Below are 26,609 nucleotides of genomic sequence, written 5' to 3'. Positions count from 1 at the left end.
AAGACGTGGCGCCCAGGCCTGCACCTGGGCAGGTGAGGGCCCCACGGAGCCTCTCGCCCGCCTGCACCGGCTCCCTGCCCGCCGGGCTCCGGGGCCGGGGCGCTGCGGCTCCCTCCGGCCGCGCCCCGCTCGCCGCCGCTCGCCGCGGCTCCTCTGGGACTCGCTCGCTCCGTGGGTGTGGACTGGTGGGACTCACTTGGCTGCTGCCGCTTGCCTTTCTCTTTTTTGTTTGGGTTTTTTTTTTTAATTTTTTGATGATTTTTTTGTTGCTTGGCTTTAAATTTTTATGTTTTGGGATTGTTTTGTTTTTGGTTTTTTTTTTGATTGTGTGTGTGTGGATTATTTTTGCCTTTCCTGGTCCCAGAAGGAAACAGCCACGGATTCACTACAACAGAAACAAGAGAGGCAGGTCTTTCACTGGAGCTCTCGGGCCGAGCTGCTGGCCGGGGGCACACAGCCACCGTGCCAGCCCAGCGAGCCCACGCAGCCAGCCCAGCCCATCACACAACCCCGGGATCCCGACCCCAGCCCGCCTCGCCAGTCCCCAGCGCTGGCAGCATCCCCAGCCGGCTCCTCTCTCTCCTAGGGGGCAGAGGGGCTGCTCGGGGGGCTGCTGTCACCCCAGCGCCTGCAGCGAGCATCCCTGCAGGCTGAGCAGCCCGGGGATGAACGCCCCGCTCATCCCGGGCACAGGGACCCCAGAGAGCGGCGGGGCCGCCCCTCCCCGCTCATCCCGGGCACAGGGACCCCAGAGAGCGGCGGGGCCGCCCCTCCGGGCCCGGGGCGGCAGGGCAGGAGCGGCGGGCGGGAGCAGGACGCGGTAACCCTACGGCCGTGCGGCGCAGCGGCCCCGCGAGCGCGGCGCCAGCCCCGGGCAGCACCCGCGGCTCCTCCGCAGGCTCGGCCTCGGCTCTGTCTGCCTGCTGGGGATTGGTGCTAGTGAGCATCGGGGGCACTGGTGGGGGGGCTGGGTCTGTCTTGCTAGTAGGGAGTGAAGCGGCTGTACCCTCCTCGGTATAGACTAGCCTGCAACATCAAAGATGAAAAAAAAGCCAATCAGTATTCAGAGATAGCCAAAGCCTAGATCTTCCCTTTTTAATTTTTTTTTTTTTTTCGTTTCTGCTCTTTCAAGTGACACCAAATCACTGCTGTCCTTGGGCTGTGAGGGGCAGGCAGGGCCAGGGTGCCCAGAGCTGCCCAGGCTCTGTGGTGGCCACGGGCACTGCCCTGGGGCAGGGCTGCCACATGCCCCCAGTGTGGCACTGCTGTGCCATGCCTGCCAGGAGCTGCCCCCATCCCTGCCCTGGCACTGAGCTGGAACCCCCAGGATGTAGTGCCTGTGGCCCCTCACTTGCAGCTGCCCAGGGCTGGGGGTGCCAGGGGAGTACAAAAAGGCAGAAAAAGGCAGGTAGGCTTTGCAATCCCAGCCATCAGTGTAATTTTTCATCTTTGATGCTGTCAGAGCTGGCCAAGAGCTGTGGTGTGAGGGGCTGCAGGGACCCCGTGCGTGGCTGCATGGAGACCTTGGGGACACTGTCCTGCACTGGAGTGACAGAGGGAGTCCTGGAACCTGATCAGGCAGCCCCCGGGAAGGGGGCAGGACTGTGCAGGGTGTGAGGGGCAGGGTGCAGGGTGGGGGTTCCTCTCCTGCAGACAGAGCCAGGCAGGGGCTGTGCCATTCACACTCCCCTCCCACACCTGCCCCGTGCCCAGGGCCCCACGGCCGCTGTGCCAGACCCGCCCTGGGCTGGCTGCAGCCCCCCGGGAGCAGAGGAAGGAGGGGCTGCTCTTACCATGGTGCCGATGCTGTAGGTGGCGGCGGGGCCGATGGTGTGGTGGTAGGGGTCTGCAGCTGCGTACACTCTGCCATAGCTAGGAGCAAACAGGGCTGGGTGTTAGTGCCAACAGCCAGGGGGCTCCTGTCCCCCCGAGAGCCCTCCCTCCCAGCCACTCCTGGGAGCCCCCAGGACCTCCCTGCTCCCCCTGCCAGCCCAGCTCTGAGCAGAGCAAGAGGTCCCTGTGTGCAGGACACCCCCCATGCCTGACCCTGTCCTGTCCCACGGCTCTGAGAGCTGGGGGTGTCAGAGTGGGCAGTGCAGGGGTGGCACTGAGAGCTGGGGGTGTCAGAGTGGGCAGTGCAGGGGTGGCACTGAGAGCTGGGGGTGTCAGTGGGCAATCCTGGAGTGGCAGAGCTCCCCAGGTGTGATGCCCAGTGCTTACCTGTCACTGTAGGCGGCCGCTGCTGCTGCGGGCTGGGCGTACCTGTAGGCAGCATAGCCTCCCTGCAGGAGGAGACACTGGTAAGGGGCTGCACCCACCTGGGGGGTGAGGTTGGGGGCAGCTGGGTGCCCCATGGCACTGCACAGAGTAGTGTGGGAGCCGGTGCCAGTGCCACTGGGCACGCACCAGCCTCATTACCATTCCCCAGGGGCTTTCACAAACATTAACCTTAAAAAATTAAATTTCCAGAGAAGAGACTGTCACCTCCCCGCTCGCTTTAATGAGGTGTCACGTTAGATAAATCCTTCAGTGCCCGCCTGAATTATCGCCGCTGGCTGCTCAGACACGGAGGTTAAACACGGCTGCAAGGAGCTGGGGCTGTAAATCCTGCCTGGGACAAGTGCTGCAAGGGGGCTGGCAGGGGCACAGGGCTGGGCACAGGATCAGTGTGCTGTGTGCCACCAGACTGCTCCGGAGGAGCTGAACTGTGTTCATGCTCTGCAGCCACACAGGGAAGGGGCTGGAGGGGAGCAGAGCCCACCTGCCCCCTGTGTGTGCCACCTGCCCCCTGTGCTGGCACAGGGTCCCTGTCACAGCCCAGCCCTGGGCAGTGTCACTTACGTAGATCTCAGCTCCGTAGAACCCGTCCTGGTAGACGACCCTGGAAATGAGGGGCAGAGGATCAGAGCCCGGCCGTGCCCCTGCACCAGCAGGGTGGGGTGAGGGCAGGGAACGGGGAGCTGCCCCAGCCCCACAGTGACGGGCAAGGAGGGGCTGCCCGGCCCCAAAGGCACGTCTGGGACTCTGGGCAGGGACTTTGGGGCACGCACAGGGCACAGCCACGGGCAGGGCACGCCAGAGGAGGATCCCAGGGCAGGATCTCTGCTGGGAGCAGCCAGGCAGGCACAGATGGGCAGGGCTGCGCCTGTGCCCAGCTGGGAGACAATTCCCAGTAAACCATTATCCCAGTATTCCCTGGCCGGAACAGCGTCCTGAGCCTCGGTGAACAGGAGGCTGCTGGGTCACCCCGAGGGCAGAGGCTGGGGCAGGGACAGACGGTGGCCGGGCAGGCGCTGCAGGGGCTCCTGACGGGGGACACACGGTGACGGCAGCGACGCGCGGGGCCCGCCTCGCCCGGCACAGCCCCGGTACTCACGCGCCGTAGGCGGGGATGGGCGGCGGCGGCGGCGCGGCGCGGAAGGTGTTGTACACGGCACGGCCCCGGCCCCGCAGGTGCGCCCCTCGGTACGCCACGGCCGTCCCCGCGGCGGGGTACGGGAACCCCGTCACTGCAGGAGGCACGGCACAGCTGAGGGCTCTGCACAGCGGCCACACAGCCCCCACGGGGCACACAGAGCCCATCCCTGTGCCCAGCCGGGCAGGGACACGGCCCGGGGAGGGGAGGGGAGGGGATGGGATGGGATGGAATGGGATGGGATGGATGGGATAGGAGGGGATGGGATGGGATGGGATGGGATGGGATGGGATGGGATGGGATGATGGGAGGGATGGAGGGATGGGATGGGATGGATGGGATGGGATGGGATGGGATGGATGGGATGAGATGGGATGGATGGGATGGGATGGGATGGGATGGGATGGATGGGATGGGATAGATGGGATAGGAGGGGATGGGATGGGATGGGAGGGGATGGGAGGGAATGGGATGGGACAGGACAGAACAGGACAGGATAGGATAGGATAGAAATGTCCAGGCAGGCATGAAGGACAGGGAAAGAGCCCCGTGACTGCTCACTGCACAGTGCAGTGGCAGACCCAGTGCAGAGCTGATGTTTGGGGGGAACCCACAGCAGGTACTGCTGCAGCCTGGCATTACCTGCGTAGAATTCGGGGCTGTAGACTGCTCCTACCACTGGGTTCAGCTTCCAGCCTGTGGGCAGGGAGAGCTGGTGAGGACAGGGCACTCTCCATGGTGCAGTGAAGGGACACAGCCCCATCCCCAGGCAGGAGAGGGGCATGGGGCTGCACTCCTGCACTGGGCAGGAGCACTGCTCTCCCATTTGCCTGCAGGTGGGGAGGGCATTCACTGCCAGAGCTTCACGGCAGCCAGACAGAAACCCTGCCTGCTGCCCCCTGCTCTCTGGACACTGGCCCTTACCATTGGTGTAGGGGTTGGCCACCTTCTTGTTGGTCATGACCCGGGCCGTGGCATTGTTCACCTGCAGAGAGAGGGAGGGGCTCAGTGCTGGGCACGGGGAGCTGCTGAGGCCGTGGTCCAGCTCAGCGCTGCTGCTGCTGCTGCTTCGGAGCAAAGGATGCACCAGAGACCCAAGACAAGGCTGTGCCTGCAGCACCCCACTGCACACAGAGCTGCCTGTGCCTCCAGCCAGCCCAGCCTCCCTGCTCCAGCGTGAGCTGGTGGCTGCTGCCCCCAGAGCTGCAGTGCCATGCTCAGGTGAGCCCCACATGCCGCCCCTGAGCTCCTGCCCCATTTTGTTGGAGGATGTTTTCCTTGTCCATGGGGCACTGCTGCGCCCTGCCAGGCTCCCTCTCTGCCATCAGCACTGCTGGGAACATTCTGTCCCACTGCCTCTGCCATGTGCCACTCTGCTTCCCAGCACCAGCGAGGAGCTGCTGGCAAATGAGCAGAGCCTGATCTCTGTGCTAAGCTTGCAGAAATCAAAGCCTCTGAGGCTGGGCAGCTGCTGGCACTGCAGGTGTGGAGCTGCAGGTGGATCCTCCCTCCCAGCACACAACAGGGGGGTAGCATGCGGGGCAGAGCCCCAGAGCTCCCTGCAGAGCCTGGGGTGGCTGCAGTGGGCACGGGGCTCTGCCACACGTGTGTGCACCAGGCAGAACCCAGCTGGCAGCCCGGCCCTTAGTGCACCCGGGAGCTTCCTCTGGGCCACACACTCCTGGTGCCACGGCTGACCTTGCTGGCAGCTGGCACACATGCTGCCGTGCCACATCCAGGGACACATGCATGGCTGCCTGGGGCAGTGGCAGCCCGAGGCCGGGCAGGGGACACGCACACGCAGGCATGGCACGGCACTAGCACACTTATCTGAGCACCTCAATCTTCCGGCCCTCTACGATGGTGCCATTCAGCTTCTCCCGTGCCCGGTCGGCATCTGTGCTAGTTTCAAAAGTTACAAACCCAAAACCCTGTGAGCAGAGGAGAAAAGGAGAAAGAAAGAGACAGAGAGAGACAGAGAGAGGGTGTGGGGACAGAGAGAGAGAGGGGGTGAATCAGGAGAGCTGGCGCAGGAGGTGAAGCTGCCACAGTGCAGAGAAGAAGAGCCCGGACTGGGGTCCCCACAGGGGTCCCGGCTGAGGCCCCAGAGTCGCCCACGAGCTGGGAGAAGAGTCTGGGAGAGGGGCACAGAAAGCAGGGAAGATACAACAGAGACATCCAGACACAGAGGGACACGAGCTGCCCGTGGCAGACAGAGCGAGCCCTCTCCTCCCTCCAGGAGACCTGCACGACCTCCCCAGCTGGCACCAGGGCTGCCCCGATGGGGCACAGCATGCCAGGGTCCCTGGGACTGCAGAGCAGGGGACAGCAGGTCACAGCACTGCTGGGCAGCCTGGCTCCACTGACCCCCTCCCCAGGACTCGCTGTACAGTGCTGGCCATGGGCATCACCCACCTTGGAGCCCCGCTCATTGAAAATGATCTCCACATCCAGAATTTTCCCGAATTGCTGCAAGTGGAGAGAACAGAGGGGTGAGTGCCTGCAAAGCCCCTGGCCCTGCACCCAGAGCTGCTGGCATGGGGCCCTGTGCCAGGGATGGGCAGAGGGCTGCCTTGGGGGCCAGATCTGGGGACCCCCAAGGCCATGCAGGGGAAAGCCCTTGTCCCTCCCACAGCTCCCACTCTGATAGGACTTGGGGAGCGTCATCCAAAATTTCCTTAGCCGGCACTGCTCTGAGTCCTAATGAGGGAAGGGGACAGTGGAGGGGGACAAAGGCTCTGTGTCACTCCTCTGCACACACAGGGCTGGGCAGTACAGGCCCTTGGGAGGTGACAGTGCCAAGGTCCCGGTGGTGCCATGGGGCAGGGACTGATGGCTGAGTGGAGCTGCACTCACCCCAAACATTTGCCGCAGGTCGGGGTCCCGGAATCGAAAGGGAATGTTGGAGACGTGTAACCTCTTGGGCTGCTGCTTGTCTGTGTTGTCTGAGGAGTGTAGCTGCTGGCTGTCTGTCTGTGCCGCCTCGTCTGTCTGCTGCAGGGGCACCGCTGCCATCAGCCCTGGCCATGCCAGCCCCGTGTCCCCCGCAGGGACACCCTGCCCCCTGCGGTCCCCAGGTTCTGGGCACTGCCCCACGAGTGTCCCTCCCTCCTGGTGAGCAGGGGCATGATGCTAGGCTGTGGGGTGCAGAGGCTGCACTCAGGACCGTGTGGAAGGACTGGAAAGTGCTGAGCTCAGCACCTTCCTGGTGCTGCATTCCCGCCCTGCAATTGCCACGATGTCGTAGAGCAGAGCCAGGCAAATGGATTGATGAGAAATGATGGGGGGCTGTGAGGGGGAGCGATGGTACAACACCCAGCCTGGTACCCTGTGGGACTTTGTGGCCAGGCAGCACCACAGCCCCAGGACCCTCCTGGGAGCTCTGGCACTGCCCAGGATCCCCAGAGCAGCACTGCCCCAGCGCCTGTGGCACTGCCCTGAGCCCACCCAGAGCCCACCCAGAGCCCCTTACCGGCACAGTCTGTGTCCCTGCTATGGACTGCGTGCTGGCCTCGCTGCCGGGCTGCTCGCTGTGGCTCTGTGCTGGTGTGTAGAGGCTCATGGCGTGCTCCGGGACCGAGCTCTGCCCCGGGTAGTCCTGCGTGGGGTGCGGGTGCGGCGGGGCGAACTCTGCGGGGATGCCGTTCTGGGGGGGCGGGGGGTACTGGGCGGGGGGGTAGGGCTGAGCCATCGCGTCCGGCGGGGCCGTGGCGTCCTGGTTTCCCTGCCGAGAGAGCGGCACCGCGCCCCTCAGCGCCCGGCACGGCCCCACCTCCACAGCCAGCCCCGCTCGCCCCCTGCGCCCCAGCTCTGGCGTGTCCCCCAAACCCTGGGCTCTCTCTGGGCCGTGCTGCCTTTGGGGGCACGCTGCCGGCAGCTGAGCCCCATCCTCTCCTGCTCCTATCCCTGCCTGCCCAGGGCGCTGGGGTTTGGGTGGGAGCACAGAGGCCTCCATGCAGGGTTTGAAGCTGGCTCCTGAATATCCCTCTCCTTGGGAAGGGAGACACGGTCAGGCCCCATTTTGGAGCCCAGCACAGCAGCATCAGACTGGGAGCTGCACAGCACCAGCACTGCCTGGGCAGACTGGGAGGGATTCTGATAGTCCCTTGGCAAACACCAGACAGGGATCAATTAACTGCTAAATAATTGATTAGGGCCTTTGCTCTAACGCAGCTGCCTTGGTCAAACGGGGTGAGCTGCACCCACACCAAGGGCCGAGGGCTGCTGGGGTTTGTGTGGGGCTCCCAGGCCGTGCCTGGTCTGCACACCCACCCACCCACTGCCCATCCCCACAGCCCAGCACGCCCAGGTGGGAGCTGCACCTGCGGCCAGCACAGCTGCACCCCAGGGCAGTGCCAGGGCAGTGCCAGGGCAGTGCCAGGGCGGGGGGCAGTGCCCGCAGCCCCTCGCATGCTTTACAGCCTGTGAAACCCATCTGTGGCTCAGCCCGCAGACACAAGCTACCTAATTGTGTGTGTCACTGATTTATGTTGGGGAGGGATGGCGGGGGACACGCTGGCAGCTGCTGTCCCCAGCCCACAGGGTGTGAGGGTGGCAGCAGGGACAGCCAGCGGGGACAGGGACACACGGTGGGGACAGAGACACACGGCAGGGACAGGGACACAGGGCGGGGACAGGGACACACGGCTGGGACAGGGACATAGGGCAGGGACAGGGACACACGGCTGGGACACACGGCAGGGACAGGGACACACGGCTGGGACACACGGTGGGGACAGGGACACACGGCTGGGACAGGGACACAGGGCGGGGACAGGGACACAGGGCGGGGACAGGGAATAGCCCCGCTGCAGATCTGCAAGTCACGGCAGCGGCGGCAGCGCTGACTCAGCTGCTCGGGACGCGCCAGCCGCTCCTCAGCTGTGGCCGGGAATGTCGCGCTGCAGGAGCCGAGCCCGGGCACGGCCCTCCCGGGAGGGGCACCGGGAGCTGCCCACGCCACTCCCGCCCACAGCCAGCTGCTGATCCCACCCGGCAGGACAGACGGACCGTCCTGCGCCCGCCGGGGTCTCGGTACAGGGGGTCCCTGGGGACCCACCTCTGCAGCCCACAAGAAGCACCCTAGGTGCTCCCAGCTCGGGGTCCCTGGCCATGCAGAGAGCCTGTGGCACAGAGCTGGCCCAGGACAGGGGCTCTGACAGTGACAGGGCTCTGACAGTGACTGGGCTATGACAGACATCCCCTGCTCTGCCAGCACCCGGCCCTCCTGGGGCATAGGGATGCTCCCACACGGTCTTTCGACACTTGCAGTGAAAGAAATTCTGATCCTTAACAGCCTTGGCTTCATTTAAAATGAGACACATCATTAAAATGAGCTTGCAGCAAAGCTGGCAGCACAGGGGGCACGAGCAGGACCCCAGAATCTCTGTGCCCACCTGCTCGGGCAGGTACCAGCAGGATGGTGGCATAAGCCTGTTCTCAACCAGCCCTACCCCAGGGGTGTCAGCAGAGAGGCTGGGACAGGCAGCCCAAGTCCCCCTGCCCAGTGTCCCCCAGGTGTCCCCATGCAGTGTCCCCTCTGCCCTGCCCAGTGTCCCCCGGGTGTCCCTGCCCAGTGTCCCCTCTGCCCTGCCCAGTGTCCCCCAGGTGTCCCCATGCAGTGTCCCCTCTGCCCTGCCCAGTGTCCCCCGGGTGTCCCTGCCCAGTGTCCCCTCTGCCCTGCCCACAGCTCAGTCTCCCTCCAGCCCTGTGCAGTGGCTGCTGCAGCAGGCAGAGGGTAGATATCATCTTTAGCTGATTAAATGTCCCTCATTAACGAGTTTCTTTAATTAATGAAGTTTTTTTGTTTGCTCCACTTGCTTTCTCCCCCCACAGTGCCTCCTCAGCACAATCCAGGCCATTTCCTTTCAAGTCATTTAGCGCGTGGGGCCGGTTCCTGCCGACGCCGCATTTTGGTGATTGTGCCTGTCAGCCTGGGGCTGACGACGCCGTTTCCCACATTTGCTCCTTTTTGAGGAAATAACGTGCCAGGAGCCCCGGGATGCAGAGGACGGGTCAGAGCAATCAGCCTGCACTAACCATGAGGCAGCTGCCAGCCACGAGCACCGGGCCACTAAACCTGGGCCAGGACAGGCCAGCACAGCGACAGTGCCACCCAGGAGTGCCCAAGGTCATGGGCTGCTCACCAGCACCTGTGCCAGGACCACCTGGGCCACCAAACCTGGGCCAGGACAGGCCAGCACAGCGACAGTGCCACCCAGGAGTGCCCAAGGTCATGGGCTGCTCCCCAGCACCTGTGCCAGGACCACCTGGGCCACCAAACCTGGGCCAGGACAGGCCAGCACAGTGACAGTGCCACCCAGGAGTGCCCAAGGTCATGGGCTGCTCCCCAGCACCTGTGCCAGGACCACCTGGGCCACCAAACCTGGGCCAGGACAGGCCAGCACAGTGACAGTGCCACCCAGGAGTGCCCAAGGTCATGGGCTGCTCCCCAGCACCTGTGCCCTGCTGCCACCACAGCCACCATGCATGTGCCAGCCTCCTCCAACCTCACAGCCCCCTGCTGCCTTGGCTTGACCCCAGACCCATCTCCAGCCCAGGGCAACTCCCAGCTCAGTGCCCTACCTGCACTACCTACACCCTGCTGATGGTGCAGGGTGGCCCTGCACACCTGCACAGGTTATGGTCACAGGCACTGCTGGTCATGGTCACAGCATGGCACTGCCCAGCCATGGCATGGCACTCTTTGGTCACAGCTCACCCTGCTTGGTCATGGCACTCTTTGGTCACACGTTATCTGGGTGCAGCCACATGTGGAGTGCCAGAACAACTGCAGAGGGCAGACAGCCCTGCCACTCCCCACCTCCCCTCCCTGGCAGCAATCCCCACTGCCTGTGGCTGTCCTGCTCCTCACACTGGGAACCCAACACATGCTTAGGGGGGAAAGAGGGGCCCACAGCACCTGCAGAGCACCCCCAGGTGCTCCTGCAAGCTGCAGAGCCTCAGTGAGCGTATCCTGCAGGCAGGGCAGGGCAGGGCAGGGCAGGGCAGGGCAGGCAGAAAACACTTCACTGTGACCTGGAATGGCTCCTGCCTGCTTGCTGCTGCCAGGGCACACCCTTGCCACATCGAGAGGGAGCTGAGCTAACTGCTGAGCACAGGGAAGGGTGCTCAGTGAGTCCAGATGTCTCCCGTGAGGGAGGGACCCTGTGCCCACCAGCATGAAATGGGAGCAGGCAGCAGCCAGGGGCACTGATGGGACCATCTGCCCTGGAGCAGGGTGGTATGGCACTGTGCTGAGCAGCAGAGACAGATTCAGTAAATGCCCCAGTGGAGGCAGAAGGGTCCTGGCATGGCCCAAGGTAGCCCCCAGGCACCCTGGGCCCATGCAGGCACCACGGTGCCCAGCACGACTCGTCTGCGTGACAGACACAACGTCCCCCCTGGGATCAGCCCTCGCCCATGCTAATGACTGTCAACATGGAACACAGGCCATGAAGGGGAAGAAAATTACTCCCTGAAAAGGAATTGACTGATCCCTGTCATTTCTCACAAAACCACTGACCTGTAAATATTTCATTACCCCAAAAGCCGTGCCATCCATACAAAGCAGTGCCCGGCACTGTGCAGGCACAGAGCTCTGGCCGTGGGCAGGGGGGCAGGGTGCCCCTGCAGGGATGAGCCTGCCCACCCTGGGGGGTCAGGAGCTGGGGGGGGGCGTGCTTTCCCCCGAAATGGGGCTGCAGTGATCCCACAGAGAGCTGGGGGATGATGGGGATGGACCCTCTGGAGGAAACAGGGAAGCAGTGAGGAGCTGCAGGGACCAGGGGCAGCAGTGAATGAATGTCCTCATGCCTGAGTGTCCTCATCCCCGACAGCAGGAAGGGTGAGAGGCTGGGGATGGCATCTCAGGGAGGGTGAGAGGCTGGGGATGGCATCTCAGGGAGGGTGAGAGGCTGGGGATGGCATCTCAGGGGTGCTGTGGGGGGAAAGGAGAGCTCCAGTGAGCAGGCAGGACCTGAGGGGGAGGAGGAGGAGCGGCAGGAGGAAGCAGAGCAGCCTGTTGGTGTGGCAAACACCATTTTTCTGGGCTGCCACACACTGTGCATCCCCCTGCCCTGCTCCTGCCCTGGGTCCTGCTGGGCCCCCAGGGATGATGCTGCCCCTGTGCCCCGGCAGCCCAGGGAGGACAGAGGAGCGGTGGCAGCCGTGTGACAGCCAGACGAGGCGCTGCTGGCCCGGGCACTCAGCAGCACGTGTGTCCCTGTCACCTCCGGCACGGGGCAGCAGGGCCACGGTCCGGCCCCGGCTCCGGCTCCGCCAGCTGGAAACTTCGGAGCTGAGGCTTCATGAAATATTCATGAAGTAAATGGTGCAATTTCATCTGCATTCAGCCAACTTCATGTATATTTCAGAGTATTATGAAATGATAATGTTGTGTAACCAAGGCGAGACGGGGGTGCTCGGGGGGGCTCCCGGCCACAGCCCCCGGCTCGCCATGGCCCGGGGCCACTGGCCAGGGACACGGCAGCCCCGGGAGGCACAGCAGCTCTGGCTCCCTCCTCCCAGCGGGGCTGGGCTCAGCCAGGCGGCTCCTGGAGCTGCCAGCAGTGCCAGGCACACGGCCGGACCCTTGGTGGCAGCCCTGGCACAGCACCTGGTGCTGGCAGTGCTGGCTGGGATCCCCAGCAGTGTTTGGTCCCCAGCGGCCACCTAAAGGTTGTGACAAGGTACAAGGCAGGCTGGAGAGGCCAGGGATGGGCTCGAGGCAACCTGAGTGCCCACGAGCATCCTCCTGCAGGCACCAGGCAGGGATGCAGGTGCCCACGCATGGCCTGGCCCAGTGGTCTGCTGCTCCAGAGGGCAGCTGCTGTTCCCCTGCTGGGAAGGGCTGGGGCTCTGCAATCCTCACCAGGAGCTGCCAGAGCCCAGCTGCACAGACAGCTCCAGACACTGAGCAGTGGCACCAGTGGCCACCGGCCTCGTATTTCCTGCCAGCCCCACAGCATCTGCACTGCCATCCCCACATCACCCCAGAGCTCCAGGAACCCAGCTGGACCCTGGGTCCTGCACCTGCACAGCCCCTCAGAGCCCACCCACAGTCCCTGCCGCTGTCACACCGCTGTCACCACGCTGGGCTGTGGCACAGCTGCAGGTGGCACTTGCCTGCACACACGGTGTGGGCACCCGTGGCACAGACCCATGTGTGTGCCCGGACAGGGCTTGCACACAGCCCTCTCTAATAGGCAGCCAGGAGCATAATTTTTCCTCTAATTACATATTCAGCACTTCTGAGAAAATGAGATTTTGGTAATTCAATTGGACTGAGAAGCAGCGCTATAATAAAATGAAATTTGTAACAATCGTGCAGTTAAATTAGTTAAATGGAGAGGAAGGAGCTGTGGAAAATTGACCCCTCGATCTCCCAAAGACTAATCAGACATTTGAACCGGGTTGTGCTAACAGAGCCCCCGGGGTGGGCAGCACAGAGTGAGGGGAAAGCAGAGATGCCACGAGGGAAGAGCTGGAAAACAGCAGAACAGCTGGAGGTATCACAGAGGGGACGCCCTTGCTCTGCTCCTGGGCTGGGATGGCACTGGCAGTGCCAGTGAGGCTGCAGCCAGGCTCCCTGTGGCACTGGGCACTGCCAGGGCCTGGCCACTGGGTCCTGGCAGTGACCTCACCATGGGGCCACTGTCCCTGTGCTGCATCCTCGCTGGGTGCCAGCAGGGAGCCGAGGGACACGGGCACACACAGCTGGCAGTGTGACCAGCCCTGGGTGGGGACAGCCACGGCACGACAGGGATGGGACACAGCTGGTGGCACAGAGGAGCCCGTGGCTGAGGGGTCTGCAGCAGGTACAATGCAATTAGCCTCAATATTTATCTTGTTGCTCGTCTTTTCTATTTTTTTCTTGTATAAGAAAAGGAGAAAAAGACGAGTTTCTCATTTGCAAGTTAATTAGTCTAATTACCTCTAATTAAGGGCTCCCCACACAATGCAGATCACAAATAAGCTGCCTCTGTCGCCGGTTCCCACTCTTCTCTCTGCAGTTTTGGTTTTCCACAGGAGCTGTTTGAAGGCTGCGGTGAGAAGCCAGGTGTGGATCCTGGCTGGGCACAGCAGGGCTTGTTGGCAATTTGGGATTTGGGAACTGGCAATGCCCATAGCACTGTGGTGGCCACCCCAAACTGACCTGCTGGGATGCTCCAGGGAGTGAGGGGGCACAGGAAAACCATGTTTCAGAGCATCTTCCTATTTGGATGCAGCCCCTGAGCAGGGGCAGCCCCGAGGCCAGGGGTGGTGGAGCTGGTGGGGGTGGCCTGCACCCGCTCTCCTAATTAGCCTTTCTTTGTTATCCCCCCTCCCAACTGCATGTGATGCTTTAAAGAATGACAGATACTAAATCTAATTTAATCTACTCATTCACCCATCACTGTAGAACAAAAATAGGAATATACCTATAAAAAGAGCATTTCCAGGCAGTGTGGGCCAAAATCACAGCTATTGTGGGAAAAGCAGCCTTGCAAAGCTAAAATTAATGTCAGTTTTCAATGTAAAAGAACCCGAAGCAGAAAACATGTTTTTGGGGCTTTAGGGCCCGTCCTGAGCCAGCAGGGCAGGTGGCACAGCAGGGCCAGAGCTGGGAACTCACACCTGGGCAACACCTGGGCAGGGGGAGAAACCCGGTGTGAAACGAACCCGCTGCGGCAACACCGCTCGGAATAGACCTGCTCCCAAAAATACAACAGCTAAACTTGGCAGCAGCCCTTCTGGAAAGGAATTTTCCAAGCAGGATTTGCAGAGGCTGCTTCCCGGCGGGCCAGGCACGGCTCAGCCAAGTCTCCTGTGCCGTGGTGTGACTGTGAGCAGCGGGATGTTCCCGGGGAGGAGCAGCACTGGGGGGTCCAGCACACCTGTACACCCACCTGGGCTGGGCTGGGGGGGGTCAGACCTGCTCTGCACAGGGGTACAACACACCTGTACACCCACCTGGGCTGGGCTGGGGGGTCAGACCTGCACTGTGGGGGGGTACAACACACCTGTACACCCACCTGGGCTGGGGTCAGACCTGCACTGCAGGGGGGTACAACACACCTGTACACCCACCTGGGCTGGGCAGGGGGGTCAGACCTGCACTGCAGGGGGATCCAGCACACCTGTACACCCACCTGGGCTGGGCTGGGGGGTCAGATCTGCACTGCACAGGAGTACAACACACCTGTACACCCACCTGGGCTGGGCTGGGGTCAGACCTGCACTGCAGGGGGGTACAACACACCTGTACACCCACCTGGGCTGGGGGGGGTCAGACCTGCACTGCAGGGGGGTACAACACACCTGTACACCCACCTGGGCTGGGCTGGGGGGTCAGACCTGCACTGCACAGGGGTACAACACACCTGTACACCCACCTGGGCTGGGCTGGGGGGGTCAGACCTGCTCTGCAGGGGGGTACAACACACCTGTACACCCACCTGGGCTGGGCTGGGGGGTCAGACCTGCACTGTGGGGGGGTACAACACACCTGTACACCCACCTGGGCTGGGCTGGGGGGTCAGACCTGAACTGTGGGGGGGTACAACACACCTGTACACCCACCTGGGCTGGGCTGGGGGGTCAGATCTGCACTGCACAGGAGTACAACACACCTGTACACCCACCTGGGCTGGGCTGGGGGGGGTCAGACCTGCACTGCAGGGGGGTACAACACACCTGTACACCCACCTGGGCTGGGCTGGGGGGGTCAGACCTGAACTGTGGGGGGGTACAACACACCTGTACACCCACCTGGGCTGGGGGGGAACAGACCTGCACGCAGCTGGAGCTGCACCAGTGCTGTGCCAGGGTACAGAACTGATGCTGAACCTCAGAGCCCAGACCTGCCCTGGGTCAGCACTGAGCCTGTCCTGCAGCCATCTCTTCCTCACCACAGCAGAGTGTGCTCCAGGCAGTGACTGACTCCTCTGCTAACAAAATGAAGCCACCAGAGTGTCCTTCCACACCCAGACCCTCAGTGAGCACCAGCCAAACGTCCCTGCCAAAGCCCCACTGAAGGATGCAGCGTTCCCACCTGCTCTTCTGCAGACATGCACCCACCCTGCTGTGCCCCTGCCCTCCAGAAATCCTGCCTCTGGAGCAGGGCAGTGCCAGGGGGAGTTCCTGGGCACAGTGTGGCTGCACAACCCAGAACACCACAGCCCATGGCCCCTGCCAGGGTGGACACAGGGACAGAGTGGAGCAAAGTGAGCTGAGAGGCTCCCACAGCACCTGGAAGAGCCACTGGCACTGCTGAGCCTTCCCTGGAGCTGGAAGAACTGAAGTTTTGCTGAGAGCTTCATTACTCGGTCATCTCTTCAAATCCCAACACAGCTGAAAATGCTGGGGCTGGGAGCTACAAACATCAGCAGCATCCTCGGGCACCAGCCCAGCCACAGGCTCCTGGCAGGGAGAGCAGTGTCTGAAGGGGGTGAGGGCAGTCACTGTGTGCAGACCCCAGCTCTGGGCTGGCCAGCCCAGCACACTCAGCCCTGCCCACTGGCCCAGGCACTATCATGGTACTCCTTACAAACCCAGAAAGGGTTTGGACCTTAATCCAGGGGGCCAAAACCAAGTCCCCCCTGACTCCATGGCACAACCAACTTCTGAGAGTCAGCTGAACCCTCTCAGGTGTCCGTGCCACACAGAGGTGAGCCAGGCCAGCTGGCCAGAGCCAGCAGAAGCAGCACTGCTCCCTGTGCACTCCCAGGGGACACATTCAAAACCCAGAGCAAACTCAGAGAGCTCAAGCAGGTGCCAGGCACAGCCAGGCCCAGGCCCTGCCCCATGGGATGGCGCCAGTGACACCCCTGTCCCTTGGTGTGACACGGATCAGGGACACCTGTCCCCAGGCAGAACCCCAGCACAGGATAAACCCCAGGAAGAGGACGGAGATTTTCACCTCCATCGTGCTCATGAGCCAGCTGACAATCCCCCTCCAAATCCTGTAATAAAACCCTCCTCCTGGCTTGGCAGCCCAGAGCTGCTGCCAAGGAGCAGGAGGCTTCTGGGAGAGCAGGGAGGAAGAGATGCAGAACACGACGGACACAGCAAGGCAGGCAGGGAATGAGGGAATGGGGAGCGAGGAGCAGCCAGGTGCACAGCAGCACACCTGGGCAAGTCACTGCTCCCAGGGAGCCACAGCCCTGCTCTGCCCAGCCTGCAGCTCTGGGAGCACCAGCCTGGCCACGCTGTCACCACAGCTGCCAGGCCCAGCTGATCCACGGCTCTGCAGGGCAGGAGAGCAGCACAGCTGAGCCCGTGTGCCCAGGGACGGGGGATCCCAGCTGAGAGGGACCCTGCCCATGCTGCAAGGGAGGCTCCGGGCCCTGCCAGCCCAGAGCATGCAGTGCTGCCTTCAGAGGACACAAACCATGCACAAACCCCTGCACGGGTTGGGGCTCAGGGACAGCTTTTGCTCGGGGTCAGATGTGCAGCGGCCACAGGGACCTCAGACCTCAGTTTGGGAAAACTGGAGCGAGATCTGGTGCAGCCCTGGCTGTCCCCAGGCTGTGGCTGTCCCTGTGCCCTGTCCCCGAACCCTGACTGTCCCCAGGCCTGGCTGCCCCAGACCCTGCTGTCCCTGGACCCTGACTGTCCCTGGACCCTGTCCCCAGGCCTGGCTGTCCCCTGTCCCCAGCCCTGCCCACAGCAGGGTGCCATAAATCCCGCAGCCCCCGTGCTGCAGCCCCCGTGCCCGTGCTCCTGTGACCAGCCCCGCCAGTGTGGGACAGCGTCACCTGGGCCTCCCCATCCCCACCACCACGCTCTGGCCACGACCCCACTGGGCCACTGGCCCAGACATCCCAGGGGCCCAAAGGCTCCTCTTCTCTCCTGCTGGGGCACAGCGTTGGCACCTCTGTGCCTGTCCCCGCCGCCGGGCGAACCGCGCCGGCCACGCCGAGCAGGGAGGATGCCATGAATTTTTAAACTCCTGAAAGCACAAATGGAGCGGTTTGCCTGGCTGGGAGACGGGATTTCCGACGCAGCACGGAGGCATTTGAAGATGCTGCCTCTCCCAAGCTGCGCTTCCCCTGGGATGACGGGCCCGGACACGCTCGGGGTGCAGCACAGGAACCCTGTGGGACAGCAAAACCTCGGCCCGGGTGAAGGACCGAAGTGCCGGCCCCAGCACCCTCTGCCCGGGCTGCCCTGGCGCCCAGTCCCTGCGCAGCACCTTCCCGTGACAGCGGGACACGCAGCGCCGGCACACGGGCACATCCCTGCCCGCACGTGTGCCCGCAGCAGCGCAGCACCTTCCCTGTCTCCGGAGCCGCTCAGGCCAGGCTGGAGCCTCGCTCCTCCATCCCAGCATCCAGCATCGCCCAGCGCCGAGGCGGGGAAGCTCAGCCTGCCGCACTGCCCGCGCCTCTGCCCTGGCCCTGCTCCCGCCGCCGCGGCGGGGACACCACAGAAACCCCGCAAGGAGCCGGAGAAACCCCGCAAGGAACCGGAGAAACCCCAAAGGCTGCAGCCGCCACAGCTCCGACCGAGGCTGGGAGGAAGCTGCCAGGCTCTTACCCTCTGCCGAGAGGTAACCAGACAGAAACACGTGTGAACCGGAAAGCAAAAAAAAAATCCCCCGGAGAGGGTGGCTTACCTGTTGGAGGTAGAGGAAGGCTGGAGGACAGGGGAGAGAGTGAGGAAGCATGCCTGAGTTGGAGACAAGGAGGCAGCCCGAGTTAGCCATGGAGCACAGCATGTGTCGACAGGTAGCCGTGGAGCTGCTCGCGGGTCCGTCCTCTTCCGCACACCGCTATCCACCGCTATCCTCGTCTTCCCGGCCGGCCCCTCGGGCTCTCCCCTCCGAGCCGTCCCTCCCGACCCCTCGGCGCTACTTAGGAGCGTTCATCTGCGGCAGGCCGGCCGCGCCGCCGCCGGAGCAGCGCCTGGCTCTTCACTTCGGGGCCATTAGCCACTGGCACTGAGCGCACGGTCTGCAAAGGGTGTGCGTGAGCCAGAGCGGAGCGGGAGAGAAAGGAAGGGGAGGAGGAAGGAGAGAGGGCTCGGGAGCGAAATAAAAGGGGTGGGAGTTGGAGGAGGAGGGGGAGTCCCCTGTGCATTCAGACATCAAACAGAGCTCTGTATAAAATGAAGAGAATCCGTAATGACATGAGAACAGCTGATCCCGCACTTAACCCCTCCACCGCCGCCGCTCTGCAGATGGCTTCCCCGCCGCCCTCGCCACCCCGGCACACGCTGGGCAAGCAGCCGGGCAGGATGGGGCCGAGCGGGCAGAGCCGTGTCCCTGCCGGGCTCCCGGGCGAGGAAGGCTCGCACCGGGGCTCCGGCGGGGCCCGGGGAGCCGGGGCTGCCCGGGATCCCCCACGCACACACCGCCGCACACGTGCGCACCGCAGCGCTCCCGCTGCGAGCCGCCGGCGCTGCCGGGCCCCGAGCCGGGCACGGAGCCGTGCACAGCCCCGCACAGCCCCGCACGGCCCCGCACAGCCTGCCCGAGCCACCGGCCCCGTACAGCCCCTGCTCCGCCTGCCCGAGCCACCGGCCCCGCACGGCTCCGCACAGCCTGCCCGAGCCACCGGCCCCGCACAGCCTGCCCGAGCCACCGGCCCCGCACAGCCCCGCACAGCCTGCCCGAGCCACCGGCCCCGCACAGCCCCTGCTCCGCCTGCCCGAGCCACCGGCCCCGCACGGCCCCGCACAGCCTGCCCGAGCCACCGGCCCCGCACGGCCCCGCACAGCCTGCCCGAGCCACCGGCCCCGCACGGCCCCGCACAGCCCCGCACAGCCTGCCCGAGCCACCGGCCCCGCACGGCCCCGCACAGCCCCTGCTCCGCCTGCCCCGAGCCACCGGCTCCGCACAGCCCCGCACAGCCTGCCCGAGCCACCGGCCCCGCACGGCCCCGCACAGCCCCTGCTCCGCCTGCCCCGAGCCACCGGCCCCGCACAGCCCCGCACGGCTCCGCACAGCCCCGCACGGCGCTCCCTGCCGCAGCAGCCGCAGCCCCAGCGCTGCCCACACGCCCCGGGCATCACTGCTCAACCCCGCACGGTGCGGGAGCCCCAGGCAGGGCGCTGTGAGCCCCCCGCCCTCCTGCCAGCCCCCACAGCCCCTGCGCCTTGGGGTGACATGAGGGGCCCTGCCCACGGCACTGCGCTCCCCAGAGCCATGGGGACCCTGTGCCCCAAGAACCACCAGCTGGCGGGCAGAGGTCAACCCTGGCAGAGCTCGAGGGGAGTTTTGGTGTTTCCAAGGGCCCGCGGTGCTGCCGGCAGCCCTGACGCAGCCATGCCAGGCTCACGGCGGTCACAGGTGCCACGGCAATGCCTACGTGCCATGCGGGGCCCGTGGGGGACACCAGCGTGGGCACACACGTGTGCTCGCTCGGGTCCCTGTCCCATCTCACACCTGCACCCATCGGGGCTCGCAGCAGCCCCGGGGTCCCTCCCTGGAGCCCCAGAGCTCACACCCAGCTCTGCCACGGCAGTGCTGAGGCTGCCAGGGTGGCATTGTGCTGGGGCATGGAGGAAACGAAACCTGGGCTCGGCTCAGTTTCCATCTTGGCCAAATGTGATGCACAAAGGCAGGGCTGTGCCAGCAGCTGCTGATGCTCCGTCTCTGCCGGAGCCTCCAGCACATGAGCAGCCGTTTGGAGCTGGGATTTTCCACAGTATCCCCAGGCACAGTGACATGCTGCAGTGTCCTGGTGCTGCTCCTGCTGCAGACACTCCAGAGCAGCAGCATGTGGCACGGCTGGCCCAGGCAAAACCTGCTGCAAACAGCTCTGGAGGAGCCGTCCTGAGAAAGGGGTGTGTGGGACAGCCCCTCCCAGAGGGTCCTGAGACGGGGGGAACTGCACTCCAAAAGGGACTCCAAGGAGCCAAATTAGGGAGGGGATGCCAGGCCAGGGGGTGTCACCATCACCTTGTGGTGCCAGGCACCAACAAGGTCCAGCAGTGACATCTGCTGCCAAGAGCACCCCCAGGCACTGCTCCCCGTGGTGCCCACACAGCTGCTCCTCCTCCAGCCCCAAGGACCACGGCAGATGCCGTGGCCCCTTTGGCACACCCTGGTGCTCAGACCCCACACTCCTGCTGGGCTCCAGCTCCCCGTCCCAGGGACCCCCACGCCCCTGGAGCCCTCCTGTGCACTCCAGCACCTGGGCAAGGACGTGGGACAGCTCTGAGAGGGACAAGCGTGTTCTCCCCCAGCCCTTCAGGCAGCTGGGGCTCCTCCAGGAACCTGCCAGGCACGCCACAGACCCTGGGGACACCCTGAGCGAGCCAACAGGCAGCTCCAGAGCTGGTCTGGCTCCACTGCAGCTGCTGGAGGTGACAAGGGCAGGCCATGCCTGGCACACTGGCCTTGCAGTGCCCAGGGAAGGAGCCACGTGAGGCAGGAGCAGCTCCAGGATGAGGTAATGTGCCCGTCCTCCCCCGCGCCGCTCCGGCCACGGTGACTCAAAGGCTTTCCTGGCCGGTGGAGCACCACCAGTGCTGGCACTGCCCCGAGCCAGCAGCGAAACGGGCACAGCTCTGCGAGCTGAGCAGGGCTGGAGCCTCCTGTCCCCCTGTCCTGCCACGGCCCAGGAGTGCCTGGCTGCAGAGATGAGGAGCCCCCACACCGAGCACCGTGCTGCCCACCACGGGCTGGGCTCCAGGACTGTGCCACAGCGGCACTGCTGGTGGCACCGTGGCTGTGCCAGCCCCGCAGAGCCGCAGCCCCCGAGCAGCACCTCCGGAACCGAGGCCTCCTGGAATGAAAGTTTATTTATCTGTTTAATTAAGATGTGTTCACCAGGCGCACAGACCCCATTCCATCTGTCTCACTTACAGCCGTGTCCCAGTAAAATTAAACCTAATAAATATCAGCAGAGGGAAAGCAAAGGGCACGTGTGAGATATGCGATCAAAGGCTGGAGTTGCACAGGGCTGCAGTTCTCAGCACATCTCTCTCTGCCCTTCGGGGCTGGGCTGGCTCCCCGCTCACGATGGGGCTGCCTTTCCTCCAAATCAGCACAATTCCCTGGTTTTTGTTTATTTGAAATGAACCCTTCAGGGCTCCTTGGTTTTGTTTTCTGGAAGAGGGAGAACAGCATGGCACCGGGACAGGAGAGGCTTTGGCCACTGTTCCGGTGCTGGAGCCAAGGGACAGAGCCTGCACTGGGAGCACTGGTGGGCACGAGCCCCTCAAACCTCTGAGGGGACTTGGCAGGGACAGCACAGCACACCTGGCTGCTCCAGGCACACCTGCAGCACAGCTGGCAGCTGCTGGGACCTGCCCAAGGCAGCTGCTGAGGTGCTGCCCTCTCCTTGGGAAATGCCAGAAAAGCTCGGGGCTCCTCCAAACATTATCCACGAGGAACGAGGCCCAGAGATCTGCCTGGAGCCCCTCCCCAGCCCTGCTGAGCACACCCAGGGGCCAAGGGCCCTGCACATGCTGCACCAAGCCCTGAGCACCTGCCAGAGCTGGCCCAGCTCCATGCCCACACTCTGACCCACAGGATGCAATGGGAAATGCAGTGCCTGGCACCAGGTCCCTCCTGGGACCCCTGAGGGATGGTGCATTGCCATGGGGCTGCTGTGGGTCACAGTGCACAGCTGTGGGGAGACCAGGTGCTCCAGCCTGCCTGGGCTCATCCTGTCAGTGCAGTGCTGGCAGCACCCAGGGACAGCAGTACCAACGTAATCCTCTCCTCCCACCCACTCCAAAATGCCCCCAAGCCATGGCATTCATTAATTAAAGGCTCATTAGTAGTTATTCAAAGACATCAAGCAATTAGACGAAGGCACTAACAGATCTGAGCTGCTGTTGAGGAGGAACATCCCATGGCAAGGAAGGTCCCATGTCCCCAGTACCTTGGCCACGGGGATGGCCCCAGCTCGGGGCACAGGCCAGGACAGCCAGAGGGGACTGAGAAGCCTCCCTGGCACCTGTTCACCCTCTCTGTATTTCCCTGCTCCTTCCTCCTGCTCCTCCAGCAGCTCTCAGAGCTCACTGGAGACACTGCCTGCTCCGAATTCCCAAAGACGGAGCACCCAGGTCAGGAGGGGACTGTGACCAAACCACAGTCAGTGCCTGAGACTGCAAACACTCACTAAGATGTTCCTGATCCACTGGGGTGGAACAGGATGGGGCCTGGGGATCCATCAGTCTCTGGCCAGAGCTGCCAGCACCGTGCAGAGCAGCAGAGGGCTGGGCTGGGACCTGGGGATGTCCCACAGCCACCAGTGTCACCCCTCCTCTGCCCTGAGCCACAGGGGCAGGAGCCCCTGCTCTCCACAAAGTGACACCTCCATGCAGCTGCCCCGTGTCTCCATCATCCAGCAGGAACAATTCTTCACCTCCAGCAGCCAGTCCCAGCCGTGCTCTGGCTCCCTGCAGGAGACACAGCAGCTCCACGGGGGCTCAGCTCACTGCCCTGGCTGAGCACGAGCCACAGCCTGTCACTGCGCCTGGCTCCTCGCCCCTGCCCTTCCTGAAGCCCTTTCACTTGACAAAATATTTACATGCAATGGCAATTAGGCTCCCTGGATTTAATGAGAACTAAGCTGCAGCAGGAGCAGTGTGGCAGAGCAGCTGCTGCCGAGCACCTCGAGCTCACGGCCGGGCCACAGCAGGGCAAACAGCCAGGCTGGCAGGGCCACCAGGGCCACTGCGGGGCACAGAGCCACCTCCACAGCCAGGGCCACCAGCAGCAGGCCCAGCACAGCTTGAGGAGGAGGAAGGAACGATGGAGGGTGATGCAGGACTGATGGAGGATGATGCAAGGAAGGAGCAAGTGCAGACCAGGAACCTGAAATGCTGCATTCCCAGGGTCCTTCCCCGAGACCAGCTCCACTGCCTCACAAAGGCTTCCCAAGAAAAAGCACCCTCTGAACTGGCAGCCCTGCCATGGTGCCTCAGGGGCTGCCAGGGCTCCAGCAGCAGCCCCAGGGTGCCAGCACATGGCACACAACAGGAGGGGTGCAGGCCACCCCAAGCAGGGTGTGTGTGGCACAGTGTGGGCACTGGCACTGGCTGGGACCCACCTGAGCAGCAGACAGGTGAGGTGGGCACGGGGGAACCCCAGGCTGAAGGCACCCCAGAAGCAAACACTCCATCCTCATAAAAAGATTTTTTAAATGCACAGAGAGGATGTTGGTGTTAAACAGGCGCTGTGACCCAGGGCACACTTTATAAATTGCATTATTTACAGACCCCTTCTTCCCCTTGCCCCACACGCTCTTCATTTCTCTGCAATTACTGTTCCTCTGAAGACATTTTGCTTTGGCATCTCAGACCGTGGAGGTGTTGATGACTGAGCCACCACAGTGCTCCTGTCATGCAGGGACACCAGACCCTCTCCTCCCTTCTCCCCCAGCCCCTCTCCATCCTCCCAGCCCCTGTCCATCCTCCCACACCGCAGGACAGATGCCCACGGTGCCAAGAAATGCTCCCTGCTCTGCAGGAGCACAGCCCTGGCTCTGCCCGTCCCAGCAAAGCTGGGGATGCCACCAGGCAGTGCCAGGACCGGCTGTCCCGGGCTGGCTGTCCTGGGACAGGGAACAGAGACCGTGAGTGCCACTGCCCCGCAGCAGAGCGGGGAGGGAAGCTGTGCCTGCAGCTCCCATGGGAACGGGCACCCCTCGCTGCCCGAGCTCTGCACGGCCACAGCTCTGCTGGCTCTGTCCCCTCGCTGTGCTGCCGGGCTCTGTCCCCTTGCTGGCCCCGCTGCTGCTGCCGGGCTTTGTCACCTCACTGTCCGGTCACTGCCGGGTTCTGTCCCCTCACTGTCCGGCCACTGCCAGGTTCTGTCCCCTCGCTGTCCGGCCACTGCCGGGTTCTGTCCCCTCGCTGTGCTGCCGGGCTCTGTCCCCTCGCTGTCCGGCCACTGCCGGGCTCTGTCCCCTCTCTGTCCGGCCACTGCCGGGCTCTGTCCCCTCGCTGTCCGGCCACTGCCGGGCTCTGTCCCCTCGCTGTCCGGCCGGGCTCCAGCCCCCGACACTCTGCTGGGGAGGGCAGCGCCTTATCCAGCCCAGGGAAAATGGGAGAGGAGGAAAAGCTGCAGTCGTCTGCCGTGTGTTGGCGGAGCAAAGGGAAGGGCGAGGCTGCGGGTGAGCGGGGCGCCGGGGAGGCTCCGGGAGCACTCGGCACACAGCAGCGGCCGCGGGCTCCCGCTGACACCCAGGAGCCGATTCCTGCCTCAGCATTTTCCAGGCTGCCCTGTCAATACGGGGATCCGCCGCCCGCAGTTAACCTGCGCGGTGCCGGCCGGCCCCGGAGCCCCCTCCCACCGCTGCTCCCAGGGAGGCGCAGGGTGACCCGGCCCGGGAGCCCCAGTGTCCCCCCTTCTACTGGAGCAGCCCAGGGGGACAGAGCCAGCAACGGGGAGCCACGGGGACAGTCCCTGGAGCCCGGGATGTGGCACCATGCACTGCACCAGAGATCCCAACCAGTGCCAGGGCAGCCGCTCCTTCCCTGAGCCCCGGCACAGAGCAGCAGGACGGGACGGGGACACAGCACAGAGCTGTGGGGACAAGCCAGGGATCCTGCACACAAGCCCCTGGCACACAGAGCCCTGGCAGGGCTGCTCCTCGGGCACTGAATCTCTGCCCTGCAGGGAAGGAGCGAGGGGACCGCGAGCACTGAGCCAGGCTCACGGCAATAGCGAGGGAATAAATAAGGATAAGGGAGGCAGAGGAGTGAGGGGGGCAGCAGATTGGTCTCCGGGGCCCAGCTGGTTCTGACATCTACAGCCCCATAATCATATTCAGAGCAGCACCAGGCTGGAGGCAGCTCTCCTCCAGCACGGCAATAAACGAGAGCAACACTCTCAATAATTCAGCACCAGGAGAGGGTGATAAAGCAGCAGAGGCACCACTGCAGGCAGCCGGGGCGGGGGGCTCCCTGCTCCCTCTAATATCTCACCGATCCAAACCCTTTCCTCTCTTTCTGCGCCCTGTAAACGCAGCCCCAGCTGCCACCTGGGGTCACCCCCAGCCTGCCAGACCCCCGTGTCCCCCAGCCCTCACTGCTGTGACCAGCCCGTGTCCCCCAGCCCCACAGCCACAGCCCAGCCCTCATCTCGTTCCTCCTGCTCCCACACAGCCTCTCTGCTCCTTCCAGCAGCTCTTTTTCCACGTTTCCCACGGGATCTCAGGACCCTTCCAGACCACAACCCCCTCCCAGCAGGGCCCCCCATCCTTGTGCTGTGTGTGCCAGGGATGGGGGTGCTCTCCTGCCAACACCTCTGCATTGTCCTGCAGTTGGCAGCTCCTGTGGCACAGTGGCACTGCCCTGGCCCCCATCACCCCCTGGTCGCACCCCCAGCCCATGCTGGGCCCCAGAGCAAAGGATGCACCAGACTCACCCTGTCCAGCCCCTCAGCTTTCTTTCTCTGCCCTGGCTTTGAGGGGAGCACTGTATTCAGTGGGATGGACCCCGGGGGGATTCACTGCCCCCCATAATGGGATCCTCCTACTGCTCTAAGTGAGGGTAGGACAGGAAGGAGCCTCCACACCTGACCAGCAGCACCTGCTCTGGGCCACCCTCCACATCCACCAGCCCAGCCCAGGGACACTGTGAGCTGCTGTGACACCTCCCAGAACCTGGGGACAAACATCCCCTGCGGTGGGAACTGCCAGGCCAGGGTCAGCACGGGGCTGAGGGCTGCTCAGGGCTCCTCCAGGGATGGCAGAGACAGCAAGCCAGCGCACACAGCCACCCCCAGGCATGTCAGCCTCAGCTCTCCTCACACAGGATTCGTGTCACACCTGTGAGGGGGAGTGGGCAGCCTTCCTCCCATCCCTGCCCCGAGCCCCCTGTGCCCACCAGCCCAGCCTGAGGGTGCTGCCCTGCCCTGGCCCGTGCCAAGCACCCACATGCAGGTTTAGCATGCTGGAGGGACCCTGGGCAGCCAAGGCAGAGCCCCATGCAGGCAGGACCCAAACCCTCCTTACCTTTGATTCAGCCCAGCTCCTCCCGTGGCGCTCGCACTGGGCTCTCTGGAAAAGACAGGGAAGAGAGGAAGAATGACAATCAATGATCATCATCACCAGGCTGTTACAGTCACTGCTGCCTGCTCATGGACTGCACAGAGCTGGGGTATGAGCACGGACAGGGGTGTTATTCCCTGAGCTGCTCAGGGCTGGTGGCCAGGCCAGGGCTCAGCCCAGCACCCAGCAGCACCAGCCCCGGGTGAGGGGTGCAGGAGCCCCCCTCCAGCTCCACCAGCACACAAACCAGCTCCCAC

General features: G+C 63.7%; 2 protein-coding genes across 6 annotated transcripts in view; both read right to left on the bottom strand.

Annotated features, from left to right (window-relative positions):
- USP36 (ubiquitin specific peptidase 36) overlaps positions 1-3,455 on the bottom strand; it is a 40,486-nt gene extending 37,031 nt beyond the window's left edge. Inside the window, exon 1 of the mRNA XM_079323543.1 lies at positions 3,452-3,455. The gene's annotated coding sequence lies outside the window, so the exon portion shown is untranslated. The remainder of the gene's footprint in view (positions 1-3,451) is intronic.
- On the bottom strand, positions 298-26,364 carry RBFOX3 (RNA binding fox-1 homolog 3). 5 transcript variants are annotated; one of them, XM_079323548.1, is made up of 14 exons: positions 26,317-26,364; positions 18,015-18,351; positions 6,888-7,139; positions 6,272-6,409; positions 5,831-5,884; positions 5,254-5,346; positions 4,340-4,400; positions 4,058-4,111; positions 3,377-3,509; positions 2,842-2,881; positions 2,221-2,282; positions 1,794-1,872; positions 1,007-1,026; positions 322-385 (listed from the first exon to the last, which is right to left on the bottom strand). In XM_079323548.1, exons 2-14 carry the CDS (start codon positions 18,114-18,116, stop codon positions 340-342), a joined length of 1,134 nt encoding a protein of 377 aa, XP_079179674.1. In that variant the 5' UTR covers positions 18,117-18,351; positions 26,317-26,364; the 3' UTR covers positions 322-339. The 5 variants fall into 5 exon arrangements, with proteins under 5 accessions (XP_079179675.1, XP_079179678.1, XP_079179674.1 ...); XM_079323551.1 differs by lacking the exon at positions 18,015-18,351 and having other exon boundaries at positions 26,317-26,358; XM_079323549.1 differs by lacking the exons at positions 1,007-1,026; positions 26,317-26,364 and having other exon boundaries at positions 298-385; positions 18,015-18,612.
- Positions 26,365-26,609: the final 245 nt, after the last annotated feature.

This window comes from Erithacus rubecula (genome assembly GCF_903797595.1).
Source record: "Erithacus rubecula genome assembly, chromosome: 20".
Taxonomy (NCBI): Eukaryota; Metazoa; Chordata; class Aves; order Passeriformes; family Muscicapidae; genus Erithacus; species Erithacus rubecula.
The sequence above is the reverse complement of the archived record's forward strand: the minus strand, read 5'-3'. Positions and strand labels throughout refer to the sequence as shown.

Bases quoted from the DNA above. Each gene is read 5' to 3' on its own strand.
- RBFOX3 (XM_079323548.1), bottom strand. From the start codon at position 18,116: ATGCTGTGCTCCATGGCTAACTCGGGCTGCCTCCTTGTCTCCAACTCA. The intron at 7,140-18,014 runs GTAAGCCACCCT...CTCTCTCGGCAG, and splicing joins CCTTCCTCTACCTCCAACAG to GGAAACCAGGACGCCACGGC. The intron at 386-1,006 runs GTACAGCCGCTT...TTTCTGTTGTAG, and splicing joins GCTAGTCTATACCGAGGAGG to TGAATCCGTGGCTGTTTCCT.